This window comes from Notamacropus eugenii, chromosome 1 (genome assembly GCF_028372415.1).
Source record: "Notamacropus eugenii isolate mMacEug1 chromosome 1, mMacEug1.pri_v2, whole genome shotgun sequence".
In the NCBI taxonomy this organism is placed as follows: domain Eukaryota; kingdom Metazoa; phylum Chordata; class Mammalia; order Diprotodontia; family Macropodidae; genus Notamacropus; species Notamacropus eugenii.
This window is the reverse complement of record NC_092872.1, coordinates 608,425,622-608,441,650: the sequence shown is the minus strand read 5'-3', so window position 1 is coordinate 608,441,650 and position 16,029 is coordinate 608,425,622. Positions and strand designations below refer to the sequence as shown.

The 16,029-nt window shown below is 36.9% G+C and overlaps 1 protein-coding gene across 4 annotated transcripts in view; it reads left to right on the top strand.

Annotated features, from left to right (window-relative positions):
- The window catches only part of INTS9 (integrator complex subunit 9), a 138,690-nt gene that overhangs the window by 28,480 nt on the left and 94,181 nt on the right, over positions 1–16,029 (top strand). For all 4 annotated transcript variants that reach the window (XM_072634815.1, XM_072634813.1, XM_072634814.1 and 1 more), the window contains 2 exons: positions 2,784–2,911; positions 15,670–15,730. In XM_072634815.1, the coding sequence (XP_072490916.1) occupies positions 2,784–2,911; positions 15,670–15,730 (189 nt within the window). The remainder of the gene's footprint in view (positions 1–2,783; positions 2,912–15,669; positions 15,731–16,029) is intronic.

Genomic DNA, 16,029 nt, shown 5'->3' with positions numbered 1-16,029 from the left:
TTGGGGAATGGCGGAATAAGTTGTGGTTTATGAATGTAATGGAGTACTATTGCACCATAAGAAATGATGAACAAGAAGACTTCAGAGAGGCCTAGAAAGACTTATATGATCTGATGCTGAGCAAAAAGAGCAGAACCAGGAGAACTTTGTGCACAGCAACAACCACAGTGTGAGAGAGTTTTTTCTGGTAGACTTGGAACTTTGTAATAACGCAAGAACTTAAAAAAAAATAATAACAATTCCTAATGGTTTTCTAAGGCAAAATGCCTTCCACACTCAGAGAAAGAACTATGGAATTCATTTGTAGAATGTAGCAGATCTTTTTTGTAAAAAAAAAAAAAAACCAAAACAATGTAAGGCAGGATGTTTTTTTCAGTTTATTAGTCTCAGAGAATTGCCTAGAGCCCTGAAAGATTAATTGACTTGCCCAAAATCACAGAGGCAGAACTTCAACTCAGGTCTTGCTTTGAGACCAGTTTCTTAGCCACTATATCATCTTTCCTCTCTCTACAGAAAGTAAATATTTGATAAGCATTTATTGATCTAGGCTAGATTTCTCATCATGCATTCCTAGATGACTGTTAAAACATGGAAGTAGTGATATAATTAGAAAGAGCACTAGACTTTTTGATCCTAGTTTAATTCTGCCACTTACTAGTTGATTGCATCGTTAGGTTAAGCTTAATCTTAGGGACATTCAGTTTCTTTGATTTACCTTCGTTGAAGATAATAATGCCATAGTCCTCACTAGTTTTTGAAGATCAGGTAAAATAATATGTATAAAAGCATTGTATGGCTGAATGATGATATACAAACGTAAACTATTACACATAGTCTTTTGAACTCACTTCTCAACTCAAAAACTGTACACAGGCAACTCTTGTGAGCAGATCTTGGGATTTTTAGGACTTTATTGGTTCACCAGCAGCCTGTGATACTGTAATTACTGTAATAGTCAGGGATATTAGTCATGAGATCTTAGATTTAGCACCATAAGGGACCTTAGAAGCCATCTAGTCCAACTCCCGTTACAGATAAAAAGGTAAGTGACTTAAGAATTTTTGGCAATAAATGTGACAAATTTTAGACATATACAGTGAAGATTTTCATTAACCCAATACTCATCTGTCTCTTTGGGGTATATATAATGACTTCTCTTCAGTTTAAAGAAGAATATATAAATCAGAGCAACAAGACAAAACTAAAATATAGAGATTAGCAACTTAATAGTATTTATAGAGTTTTTGAAGGTTCACACAAAGCACTTTGCAGGTATTATCTCAGTTTATCCTCACATCAACCCTGATGAGAGATATATGCTATTATTATTCCCATCTTATAGATGAAGAAACTGAGGCAGACAGAAGTAGATCAGTGACTCCCAGTTTCACACAGCTATTATGTGTCAGAGGTACAGGTCTTCATGACTCCAAATCGAGCGCTCTATCCATTGAGCCACCTATGCCATCTCCAAATTCTGATGGTTACTGAAATAATTATCTTGTTTGGGAAATAGGGAGACTGTAAAGCATACTTTCTTTATACCTGCTTAGTTTTTGGATCTTTCATTTTTGCCATACAAAGTTTTTTAACAGTTACTAAAATGATTCAACAAAGAAAAGTGGAGAATTTCTTATTAGTGGCAAAACACAATAACAAATAACTAGGAAACCTTAGCATGGTGTACTGTTGGTATATGAAGTTAGACGTTGATGCACCATTATTTTCACTCATGATATACTTGTGCTTAAATAAAAATGAATTAATGTGCTTCTGAAGGGAACAAGAGGATAAACTCTTTGACATTCTATGCTGAGCCACCCAGGGGCAAGAGAAGTTTTTTTCCCCACTCTTATTTACAAGTGCTTTGCAAACTATAAAGTGTTGTGTACATGTCAGCTATACCAGTCTCCAAAATAAGAATACCTGTAAGTAAAAAAGGGAAGGTATTATTTTAAAAAATAATGATCTTTTTGGACCGTCAGTCACAGTGTACTGAAGAAGTGTTTTAGATTAGTGTGTTGTTTTGTGTCATCATTATCCTTTGTCTATAATTATGGTCTTGGATGTCTCATTTACTTTCGTGCTTTTTCTTCCACAGACAAGGGACTTCTGCTTGCTCTTATCCAAGTGTAGGCAACTCATGCTCCCTTCCCTTTGATATCAGTAGTTCACAAGAAGACAGTTGTCCTTCTGGATCATTTTTATGAAAAATGTTAAGCCATAATCCTTTACTGATGCTTGCTAATTGACCTACCCACCTAGAGGGCAGGTTAATCTCCTCTTAGGAGATCTCATTAAGGAAAATCATTTTCCCCATTATTTTACAAAAGGAAAAATTAAGCCTAATATGGATGTCACAATCCAAAGGCTAGGTTTAGAACCCAAATTGAAAACTCTCAAAGAATCATGGTATAGCACTTTATAACAATGATATTAAGTGCCTGGAAGTTCCAGAGAAGTTATGAGACAGTTAAACAAGACTTTGCTATCTCATCTCAAATGATGTCCCTTTTAAAGCAACTTTTTACTCAACGAAAGATATGTCTTCTCCGAGGAACATTTAGAACAGATGTAAATATATTGCACGTCCTAGTACTTGTGTGTTCTGAGTTGCTGAGTCACAGAGAATTGTCAAAGTTGGGAAGGCTTTCACAGTCATAGGTGACCCTTTGGGCTATACTTTAAGGTACTACTATAAGAGCAAGTAATTTCTAATAAGTTGTTTTATGGTTTGGAATTTTGCAGTGGTTTGTTACTGATTACACTTAATTTTCTTTCAGTACTGTTTATCAGGGCACCCAACTCTACCGTGCAATGTACTTAAATTCAAGTCTACTACCATCATGTTAGATTGTGGGCTGGATATGACTTCGACACTCAATTTTCTTCCCTTACCATTGGTTCAGAGGTATGTTCTGATTGATTCTTAGAAATGGGGGGGGGAGGTCGTTTGCTAAAAAATTGTAGTAGAGTATAAATTTTACCAATTCCACAGGTTTTAGCAATTTTGTTCTACTGAAAGTCCTCTTTATTAAAATAACTTTCTTTTAAGTAATGAGTAAATAATAACATTAATTTATTGACTGAATTATTTATCATAATTTACTCTGAGCTTCTGTAAAGAGTTACTATAACTGCTCACTACAAGTGAGATTATGTATCTTTAATCTTTCCTGCTATTTTTTATGAGAACTGATAAATAAACAAGTAATATTGAGCACAAAAACCCATAATCAACTCCCTTTTCAGATGGAGCTTGACTCTTAGGGCATTAACATCTTTGCAAGGTTTTCATACCAGTTTTCTTTAGAGATCCTAGAAATATGAAGTGAAAGTGATCAACATTTAGGAGTCATCTAGTCTATTCTTGAGCTGCTAGATGGTGCGGTGGATAGAGTACCAGGCCTGTAGTCAGGAAGATCTGTGTTCAAATCTGGCCTCAGGCACTTACTGGCATTGTGATGCTGGGCAAGTCACTTAACCCTTATATGCCTCAGTCTCATCCTTAAAAGGGAGACATGCTGCAGAAGGAAATGGCAACTATTCCAGTATCTCTTTGCCAAGAAAACCCCATGGACTTTGTTACATAAAGTCTGAAATGACTAAACAACAAATTAGTTCCTGACTTCAGAAGAACTATTTTTTAAGCCATCCTTAACAAAAAAAAAGATCTTTGAGACAGAAGCACCGATTCTGATTAATGGGAAAAGGACAAAAGAGTTTAAATAAAAAACCGAGGGAGCATTTTAGTTAAATGCTCCAAAGATTTGCACACGGCCTCAGGCTTATCAGCATTTTTACCAGTGACATATGGAGACACAGAGGTCAAGCTTTCAGATTTACAGTTGACACAAAGATGGGAAGGATACTGTCAGTCATTAAACATGTATTAAGTATCTACTGTGTGCCAGGCACTTTTCTAAACATTGGGGATACAAAAAGAGGCAAAAGACAGTCCCTGCCCTTGAGGAGCTTACAGTCTAATGGGGAAGACAAAAAGCAAAAAAATAACTGTACAAATAAACTGTATACAGGATAAATAGGAAATAATTAAGAACGGGAAGGCACTAGAATTAAGAGGCATTAGGGAAGGCTTTCTGTAAAACATGGGGTTTTAGTTGGGGCTTAAAGGAAACTGGGAAGGCAGTAAGGAGAGATGAAGAGCATTCTAGACATGAGAAACAGCCAGAGAAAACTCAGAGCTGAGAGATGGAATTATGTTGTTTGAGGGACAACCAGGAGGCCAGTGTCACTGGATCAGAGTACATGTCAGGGTGTAAGATGTAAGAAAACTGGAAAGGTAGGAGGGAGTAAGTTATAAAGGACTTTGAATGCCAAACAGAGGATTTTTAATCAGATCTTGGAGATGGTAGGAAGCCACTAGAGTTTGTTGATATGTTCAAAACTGTGCTTTAGGAAAATCACTTTGGTGACTGAGTAGAGGGTAGATTGGAGTGGGGAGAGACTTGAGATAGGCAGATCCACCAGCAGACCATTATAATATTCCAAGGGTGAGGTGAAGAAGTCCTGCAACAGAGTGATAGCAGTGTTAGAGGAGGGAAGGGGACACATTCAAGAAATGTTGTAAAAGTGAGATTTGATATTGGGGATAGGAATCGAAAGGAGTGGGGAATCTGAGGAACTGAGAGGATGGTGTTGTCCTATAAATGATATGGAAGATAGATTAAGGAGAATGATAATGATTTCTGTTTTAGACATGTTGGTTTTAAGATGTCTACTAGATATCTAGTTTGAGATGTTTGAAAGGCAGTTGGAGATACAAAATTGAAAGTCAGCAGAGAGATTAGAGCAGGAAAGAAAATCATCAGTATTTATATGGTAATTAAATTCATGGGAGCTGATGAGATCACCAAGTGAAGTAGTAGAGAGGAATAAGAGAAGGATAGAACCCTGTGGGACTCCTATGGTTATTATGTGTGACTTGGATGTGGATGCTGCAAAGGAGACTGAGGAGTGGTCAGAGTAGATTATTTTGATTTTATACAATTAAAAAGGTTTCGCACCAACAAAACCAATGCAATCGAGATTAGAATTAAATAGAAAACTGGGGGAAAATTTTGCATCAAGTATCTCTGATAAACGTTTCTCAGATATATAAAGAACTGAGTCAAATTTAGTAAGAATACAAGTCATTCCTTGGTTGAGAAATGGTCAAAGGATATGAACAAGCACTTTTCAGACAAAGATATCAAAGCAGTTTAAAGTCATATGAAAAAATGTTCTAAATCACTATTGATTAGAGAAGTGCAGATTGAAACATGTCTAGGGTACCACCTCATACCTATCAGATTGGCTAAAATGACAGAAAAGAAAAATAACATGTTGGAGGGGATGTGGAAAAACTGGGATACTAATGCACCCTTGGTGGAGTTGTGAAGTAATCCAACCATTCTGGAGAGCAATTTAGAACTGTGCCTATGAATCTTTGTAGACCCATTCTTTGATCCAGTAGTACCACTGCTAGGTTTATATCCCAAAAGGTTTTTTAAAAAAAGATGTACTTGTACAAAAATAGTTACAGCAGCCCTTTTTGTGGTGGCTAAGAATTGAAAATCAAGGGGATGCCCATCAATTGGGGAATGGCTGAAAGAGTTGTGGTGCATGATTGTGATGGAATATTATTGTGGTATAAGAAGTAACAAACCAACTGATGGCAGAAAAACCTGGAAGGACTTGCATGAGCTGATGCAAAGTGAAGTGAGTAGAACCAGGAGAACATCGTACACAGTAACGGTAATATTATACGATGAAATTGTGAATAACTTAGCTCTTAGCAATCCAGTGATTCAGGACAGTTCCAAAGAACTCATGATGAAACATGCTATTTGCCTCTAGAAGAATAACTGATATTGTCTGAATACAGACTGAAACATTCTATCTTTCTCTTTCTTTTTTTTTCTTGCTCAAGTCTTGTACAAAATGACTAATGGAAATGTTGTGCCTGATTGCACATGTATAACATATCAAATTGCTTACTTTCTTTTTTTTTTTGAACTCAAAGTTTTATTTTTTTTTAATTTTTTTTTATTATTATTTTTTAATGTTTAACAATCACTGCCATACAATTGAGATTTTATCCCCCCCACACCTACCCCCCACTACCCCCCTCCCTCCCCACGACTGCATACAATTCTGTATAGGTTCTACATATACTTTCCTATTGAGTATATTTTCACTATAGTCATGCTATGTAGTCAGACTAAAATAAATGAAAGAAATCATATAACAAATCAGAACATGATACACAAACACATACACATACACAAACATGATCTGCTACATTTTGTGAATGACTTCCATATTTCTTTCTCTGAGTATGGAAGGCATTTTGCCTTGAGAACCACCTTTGGGATTTTTTTTTTTTATAAGAAGTTTTTGCGTTATTACAAAATTCCAAGTCTACCAGAAAAAACTCTCGCACACTGTGGTCATTGCTGTGCACAAAGTTCTCCTGGTTCTGCTCCTTTCACTCAGCATCAGGTCATATAAGTCCTTCCAGGCCTCTCTGAAGTCTTCTTGTTCATCATTTCTTATGGCACAATAGTACTCCATTACATTCATATACCATAATTTATTCAGCCATTCCCCAATTGATGGACATCCCCTTGACTTCCAGTTTTTGGCAACTACATAGAGTGCTGCTATAAATATTTTTGTACATGTGGGACTCTTTCCCATTTTTATGATCTCTTGGGGATATAGTCCTAGTAGCGATATTGCTGGGTCAAAGGGTATGCACATTTTCGTAGCCCTTTGGGCATAGTTCCAAATTGCTCTCCAGAATGGTTGGATGCGCTCGCAGCTCCACCAACAATGAATTAGTGTTCCAACTCTCCCACATTCTCTACAACATTTATCATTTTCCTGTTCTGTCATGTTTGCCAATCTTATAGGTGTGATGTGGTACCTCAGAGTTGTTTTGATTTGCATCTCTCTAATCAATAGTGATTTAGAGCATTTTTTCATATGATTATAGATATCAAATTGCTTACTTTCTTGTGGAGGAGGCAGGGGAGGAAAAAGGGAGAGAGATAATTTGGAATTCAAAACATTAAAAAAAAAAGGAAAAGAAAAAATTGCTTTAATGTAATTTGGACGGAAATTTAAATTAAGAATTGCTTTAATGTAATTGGACGGAAATTTAAATTTTTTTTTAAAGGAGTGGTCAGAGAAGTAGGAGGAGAACCAAGAGATGAGAATGTTGTCCAGAAAACCCTGAAAGAAAAGTCTCAAAGAAGAGAGGGTGATCAGTAAAGTCAAAGGAGAATAAGGATGGAAAAAAGGCCATTTATGGTGTTTGACAATTAAGAAACCTTTGGTAACTTTGATGGGATCAGTTTTGGTGGAATGATAAGGTCAGAAACTAAACTATAAGGATTTAAGAAGAGGGTGAAAGGAGAGTGGAGGCACTTATTGCAGATGACCTTTTTCAGATTTTGCCATAAAAGTCAGAAGAGATATAGACTGGGGATGGAGGGATCAAGTGAAAGGAGGAGAAAGAGAGATGGATGTATTTGTAGGTGGCAGGTAATGAGCCAGTAGATAGAGATTGAAAATACGTGCCAGAGCGGGCAGCCTATTGAAGGACACAGGATAGAGTGATATACTTGATAACGAATAAGTCTGTGCCTCTTCATATGAGATGGGGTGATGGAAGAGATGCTGGCAGAAGGCATCTGAGTGATAGGAGATAGAAAAGAGGGAGCTCACAGAGAAGGACCTCAATTTTTTTTTCTGTAAAATACAAGGCAAGGTTCTCAGTAGAGAGAAAGGAAGAGGGGTGTGGAGCCATAGGAAGTTTGAGGAGGGATGAAAAGGTTTGGAACAGCCACTGTGGAGTGTGAAAGAGTGAGTTAATGAGGGTATTATAGTAGGATTGCCTAGCCTCATACTGTATATCAGAATCCAGATCCAAAGAAAAGGGTCTTTACAAATTCAAACGATAAAATAAAATTTAAGAAGGATTATTTTTATTTGCTTTTATTTAGAACATAACAAATATCGACTAAATGGGCATTTCCATAAACATGTTGTAATTAAGTCGTTTTCCAGTCTTGTTCAACTTTCCATGACCCCATGGGGTTTTCTTGATAAAGATACTGGAATAATTTGCTCATTTCACAAATTAGGAAATGAGGGTAACAAGGTTTAGTGACTTGCCCAGCATCACGCAGCTAATAAGTGTCTGAGGCCAGATTTGAACTCACGGAGATGAGTCTTGGCTCAGCACTCTAGCCATTGTGGCACTTAGCTATCCACTATACAGAGTAGATCAGGAAAAAAAGGATTGTAGATGGAACTGCTTTTCTTTTAAAGTTCATAGTGTAAATTCATAGTGTAGTTTTCAAAGCTGTCCTGCTTGTCTATGCTTCTTCCAATACCATTTGTACCTCTTTATGAGTCTCATTTATCCACAAGTCAGGGCCTCCTTGCTAAAGGTATTATAAGGAACAGGAAGACTTTCACACACTCTTTTCTATAGTGGGCCACATTGTTACAATTTCAAGGAAACTCAGTTAAAATTCCACCTCCGGTGCCTACTACTTGTGTAACCATAGGCAAATAATTTAATTTTGCTGTGTCTCAATTTCCTCATCTTTACAACAAGGGAATTGGACTAGATGATCTGTGAGGCTCATTGCAGCTGTCAGTATATGATCCCGTGATCTCTGTAGAATGCTGGATGATGAGATACAAATGGCACTAAAGAACGCAAGGACAGTAAGAGCTACTGATCTTATTTCTTTCCAGGTACACTCAGAAGAGGTCTCTGTTGAAGGCAGTGCATTTTTAAGGGTTTGAGGGATTGGTTCTCTGGATATGGGAAAGAGAAGTGTAAATGCTTATGAAAAAATTATGACCATTATTTATTATAATAATAATAGTATTTATATAGTACTTAATGTGTGCCAGGCACTGTGCCAAGCACTTTTACAAATATTATCTCAGTTGATCCACATAAAAATCTGGGAAGTTGGTACTATTATACTGTAATATATACATATATATGTGTATATATATATATATATATGTATGTATACATATATACAAACACACACACACATACACACACACACACACACACTATTATACCTATTTTATAGATGAAGAAACTGAAGCAAATAGAGGTTGTGACTTGCTGAAATTTTCCCCATCTTGTGTCTGAGGCTAGAATTAAACTCAGATCTTCCTGACTCTAGGCTCAGCGCTCTATCCACTGTACCATCTAGGTGTCCTTACCCCCTTTATTATTACTGACCCAGAAGTCTACTTTCCAATCTCAGTGAAGTCTTTAGGAGAATAATCTACATGCATATTGAAAGCATTCCTGGTAAAGGCATGAGAAGGGAACAGAGAAGTTTTCACCAGTTAAGTTTTATACCACATCACATTTCTCTCAGTCTTATATTTAATGGACATAGTATAGAGTAGAAAACAAAATTCCTTTACACATGGTTCTACTCAAACTATACATGGAGCATTGTGTTTCATTCTCTTGCATTCTGGAAAAGGCTTTGAGAAATTTGATCACTGAAAAGACAAAGGTGTATTTCACACAAAAGGTGCCAAAGATTTGGGCATCATAATTGTCTTTCTAGTATTCTAAGGTCATGTGAAAGAGGAATTACACTTGTTCAGTTGATCCCCAGGGAGCAGGCCTGGGAACACTGGAGAGAAGCCACAGGAACACAGAATTAGGCTGGTAGAAGTACCACCAGAGGGAATTTTCATCCCTGATAAGGGAGTTAATTTATTCAAAAAGTGATTTCTTGGGCTCAACATTAGTTATCCTTTTGTCATTTCTTATAAAAATTATGAGGAAAAATTTCTTAACAGTTAGAGCTTCCCCAAAGTAGAATAGACTGCTTTGGTAGAGAGTACAAACTTTATTATTGAACTCTTCAGACAAAGGCTGAATGACTATTTGTCAGGGATGTTGTGGAAGGAATGCCTGTTCAGATCTAAACAACGAGGTACTTCCTGATTGTAGGAGTCTCTTCTACAGTGTTTGGCTACTAGGCTATTTTTCTTATGTAGTCTTGACCCTATTAATCCAGAATCATGAAAATGTGTTCACTGAGTTATGTTTCTTTACCTTAATAGTGGGGAAGTATTTATACTAATCTCTCCACACTGTTAATCCATCCCTTTGTTACCAGTTGCATATACCTGCAAATCTGCTGACTCCTCCAGAAAATCCTTCCTCATAACTAATGTAAATCCTTCACATTGTAGTAAGTAAACTCAAGGGAAGTGATTTTCCCAAACTGTAAAATGAAATTATGGCAGAAATAGGACTAGAAGCTCTGCCTTCCCAACTTTCTCTTAATTTATTGTTGATAATGATGACAGTGGAACGAATACATATGTAGAGGACATGAAAATTTTCAGGAATTGGCACTTAATTTGCTACATAAAAAGATAGCAACCACATTTTTTGGAGAATTGAACAGAACTGAAAAATGACTTATGCTACCCTGAATGGAGGATTCTGAGAATATGTTGGGAAAATTGGAAGAGAGGGCCCTTTATAGCAAATAGTGGTGACTCCATAGAAACAGCAGTGGTAAGATCTTCCCAAACCTCTCTTCCTGGAAGACAAGGGAGGGGTGTTGTGCAGAATGGAAGCAAAGAGTTGTGGAATAGAGAATAAATTAGAGGAGTTAAGGACAAAAGTATTAAAAGCTGTAGAGGCTGATAAATTTATGCTTAACCCAGAATGCTGCCAGCCCTAAGGGCTTAGATAGGTTACCCTTCTATATTTTGGGATTCCAGGAACAGTTATGAGGAATATAGGCATTAGATAATGCCTCAACATGAATCCTTTCCACAACTTCCTTGACATATTTCCATTTGGGAAGCTAGGTATCACAATGGATAGAGTGCTAAGACTTGGACTCAGGAAGAAATGAGTTCAACTGAGTACCTCATTTACTAGCTGTATGACCTTGGACAAGTCACTTAACCTCTCAGTTTCTTGATCTGGAAAATGGGGATTAATAATAGCACCTACCTCACAGAGTTGTGAAGACCAAATGAGATAGCATGTGTAAAGTACTTTGCAAAACTTAAACCACTTGTATAAATGTTAGCTATTGTTATGATTATAATGAGGAGGAGGAGATAGAGAATAGAAATAGTGCAAAGCATATGAGGAATAGAAAGTGCCTAATAAAGTAGTGTAAAGGTTGACACAGTGTATTGGTACATTTTCTTTCAGAAATAGTGTCCAGCTGCCAGGATGTGCCACACTACTCATCCCTATAGTACCACTTTGAGTAGTCACACATATAGATTGGCCTCATTTGATGCATTTAATAGTGTATCTGAAAAGCTTCAAGTACATATATGTTTATCAAATTATTTTCAATATGCTATCTTACTATCTAAAACAGGTTCTTTTTTAATAGTTTTTTTTATTTTTTCCAATTATATATGAAGACAATTTTTAACATTCAGTTTTTATAAAATTTTGAATTCCAAATTCCCTCCTTCTTTCCCTACCTTTTCCCAAGATGGTAAGCAACCTGATATAGGTTATATATGTGCAGTCACATAAAGCCTATTTCCATATTAATCAATGTTATAAAAGAAGAAAGTTTGCAAAAAAATTTTATAGTTTACAAAAAGAAAAAAACCATGAAAAAAGTGAAATATTATGCTTCAGTCTTCATTCAGCTCCATATTTCTCTGGATATAGATAGTATTTTCTATCATGAGTCTTAAAATTGTCTTGGATCATTGTATTGCTGAGAAGAACTAAATCAGTCATAGCTGATCCCCTCACAAGGTGGCTGTTACTAGGTCCTGTGTTCTGATTCAGCTCACTTCATGCAGCATCAGTTCATGTAAGTCCAGGTTTTTCTGAAATCCCCCTGCGTAACATTTCTTATAGCACAAAGGTATTCCATTACGTCCATATACCACAACTTGTTCATCCATTCCCCAGCTGATGGACATCCCCTCAATTTCCAATTCTTTGCCACCACAAAAAGAACTGTAAAGAAGAGGTTCTTAACCTTTTTTTTTGTCATAAACCCCCTTTCCAGTCTGGTTGAACCTGAAGACTCCTCAGAATAATGTTTCTCAGTGCACAAAATAAAATACAGAGGATTGACAAGAAAATCAATTATGTTACAGTTGTCAAAGTATTTTACTTTTTTTCAAAGTATTTTTTAAAACAGGTTTAAAGGAACTGGATGAATTCTCTCATAAGGCAAAAAAAAAAAAAAACTAGGTAAATTATGGATAACCGTTCAGCGTACCAATTTTCTAAATGAGCACAACAGCATCTCACTTATCTGGAGATAACTTATCCAGCAACTTCAGCTCTGAATAACAGCACATGCAAGAACCAAGTAACCAAATAAATGCCACACTGTCCATGCACAAAAGAGCCTTGTTGCTCTTGCTTTACACACAATCCCAACAAGCATGATTGTTTGATTTTTCAAACCACCCTGTTAACATCAGTAGATAATGAAAAGTGGGGAAGACTGTTAGAGGAAGCACAATGACAACAGCCTTACGTGTCTCCACAGCCTCGGAATGCACTGCTCTGTTATTGAGCTGTCCACTAATTGGTATTTATAACGATGAGCCTTGCAATCCTCAAGAAGCATAGAGATCATAATTTAAATCTAGTTGAAAAAGTGGATAAAAGAACTGACATTGGAGGCAGGATATCAGGATTTAAACACTCCATCTGATGCAAACTAGCTATGTGACTGTAGACAAGTCAGTTAACTTCTAAGTCCCCCCTAGCACTCTCTCATACTCTTGAGTGTCACACAAGTTATCCACCTTCCATTTGTCAAAAGAGTATCTATACTGAGAATTCCTTCCACAAAAAATATCACAGAGTGCCAGATATTTTAAAATTCTCTTTTAAAGGGCAGGTTATCTCTGATAAATATTAGGAAGGTTTCCACTCAAAATCATTAAATAAATAAAAATTTTGAGTGTTTAGCAATGCAGGCATCAGTTACTGAAAGCACTCATGTGGACTGTCTCATTTCTTTTGTGATAACCAGGCAAGTGAAAGACATGTTAACTTGATTTTTAGATAGTAGGTTTTCTTAAAATCAGACCACTTGCATACATCTCTATTGATGTTTAATAACTAGTGGAATAGAGCTATAAACCTTTGCTTTCCAAGTATCAAAATAGCCATCACACAGTTTATATTTGACTATCGTTTTAGCAGTATGACCATGGTAGTAAGGAAATTAAGATTGTCACACCTAACAAAGCTATTAAAAGACACTTAAGTGATGAATTATTCATGTGAATAAACACTTTCAGATGAAAATACTGCATATCAGAAATAATAGATGTAGCATACCCCTTCAAGATAGCTTTGCTTACTTACTGAAGTTAATCATATAAAATCTTGTTTCATTACCTCAGTGGATCTGTGATCACATTGGTGTTTTAAAGTATTGGTCCCATCAACCTTATTTAAAAAAACATGTGGACTATGGAGTTAAAATGCATTTGATCTAGACTTTGCCTTCACTAGTTTATCACAGTTCTCTCTGTCAAATGTTTTAAAGTTCCATTTCCTAAATTAAAAAATAAAAACATGAGTAGTTACAAATGTGAAGCAAAATAGTGATGAAAAGACAACTATCAGATTTTTTTCTCAGTGTGGTGAAACTTGGAGCGCCTACATATTCTTTTGGTATCTTTGCAATATTATGTAAACTCAAAGGTGGACTACCATGTGGGAATCTTCAGAAGACAGGGACAACAGTCTCACTGGAGAAGAGGGAGTGGAAAGAGCACTAGCTCTTAAGTTAGAGAACCTGGGTACAAATCATGCTTCTGCCCACAACCTCAGTTTCCTCAACTGTAAGTGAAGAATGAACTTAGCTGTACTCTGAGGACCTTTCCAGCTCTGGAGCTCATAAATAGGTTGTGATTTGAATCATTGGTGGGAATACCCATAACCATGACATCATAGAGCCATTGACATTTTAAAGAGAACAGAAAACTCCCAAAATGATTAAAGAATTCTCCAGCAAACGACATTTACACCAGTTCAATTCATTCATTTCTCCCAAGCAATTTTCCCCAAATAGATATATTCTTACTGTTTTGCTCAGACCTGATATAAGCATGCAAATGAAAAAGAAGGAAGCTCTTAACCTTACCCCATCTATCTAGAAGAGCGATACACTTGCTTACATTATTTATGTGACTGCTCAGACTATTTCATATCAATCAATCACCAGTTACAATGTCAGAACCCACAAAAAAATGTCAGAGGGAATTATACTACTGTTTGGTTTCTAGCTACAAAGTCCTTTTTGTCCTCCATCTGTAATATCACTTTATGTTTTCAAATCTCAGACCTTAATTTTTCTCAGAAGGATTGAAGTCCTATTACTATCAGTCTCTTACACTTGATATGCTCTTTCTTCCCTTGTCTCCTTAATCTTTAAATTTGCCTCTCACTAGTATTTGTCTTCCTTTTTTAAAACCTTCCCACGGGGCCTGCCAGGGGCCACCCAAATGGACATGCAGACAGCAGCCACACAGACTGCAGGTGGGACTGCGGCATGCACCTGTGGCGCAGTGTTTGTCTGAACTAATAAAGTGACTGACGAGGCACAATGGCTTGGGGCTGCCTGTCCTCCCCTCCCCCCAAATGATGCCAGGCACCCCTGCTCCTGGGGGCATAGAGATATATTGTATATAAAGTCATAAGAATTGGTGTGGGGGTAGGGTACCACCGCCTATCTCTGGGGTCCTTTTTTTTATTTTAAGAAAATCGCTTTTGGGACGGGGCCTTCCTCACTGCTGGGAGCAATCCACCCCAGCCCCCTGCACCTCTTCTGCTTCTGCCTGGACAGGGGATGGGGGCGGAGACATGGTGCCTATAATCATTAAACATGATTCCCTTTGGTCTAGAACACAATGATTTCTAGAATGCTAAAGTTACTTTTATGTAACCTATACATGGAACTCAAAGCTTTTTCCCAAAATTTTCTAGTTAGACTTTGTGTTATCTCACTGTGACATTGTGTCTAGGTAGTACTGATAACTCACACTTATGTGACAGTCTTCTATTTCCAAAGCCTTTTCCTCATAAAAACTAGACTTCTAGTTTGGAAATGCCCTCCTGTGATACCGATTGGTTATTCTTCTTTAACTTAGAATAGTTGCCTGGGGCATAGTCAGTATTTGAAGCACAACTTGAGCTTCAGTCTTCCTGACTGCTAGGCCAGCTCTCTATCCACATCATGCTGTCTTTTAGTACAGATATTACTGTACCTATTTTACAAATGAGAAAACTGAGGTGTAGATATTAAGAGACTTAAATCCCCAGCATGTCAGATTGAGTTAAGTTGAAGATTCTGTCTGATAGACTGTGTTCTTTACTTTGTTACTTTTAATGGCATTCTATTCATTCTGTAATCTAGTTCAAAACCCTGTGGCCACTGTTTGATCTTTTGCTTCTCATTACTGCAAAATTGTTGTGATTGTCACTGAACAGTTTCCTTGCACCATTTTAGATGAATAGACTTACCAGTAATTACAAAATGTTTTAAACTTTGTTAAGAAAGTGCAGTTAGAAAGAAATCACTGAGTATTTATACTGTTCTTATGTTAGTTTAATCTTTTATATTTGTTTTTTAGTCCTAGGCTGTCCAATCTTCCTGGCTGGGCTTTAAAGGATGGAAATACTTTCTTGGATAAGGTAATGTTGATTAAGGGAGTGTTGTTAGCCTACAGAAAGCTACCTAATCAGAATGGATATGCACTTATGGTAGCAGCTAGGCAGCTGTCTTGACTCTTGACCCATCAGACTCTGTCTTGACTTGAAAAGCACGAAGATCAGTGCTGAAGGTTTCACTGCTTGGTGGGTCTTGTAAAAATATAAGCAGAATGAGAGCTGGGGATTTGGAGGAGCTGACTTGAATTTGAATCCAACTTTGCTATTTACAAACTGTGTATTGGGCCATTCAGTTCACCTCTCTCATTCTTGATTTCCTTATA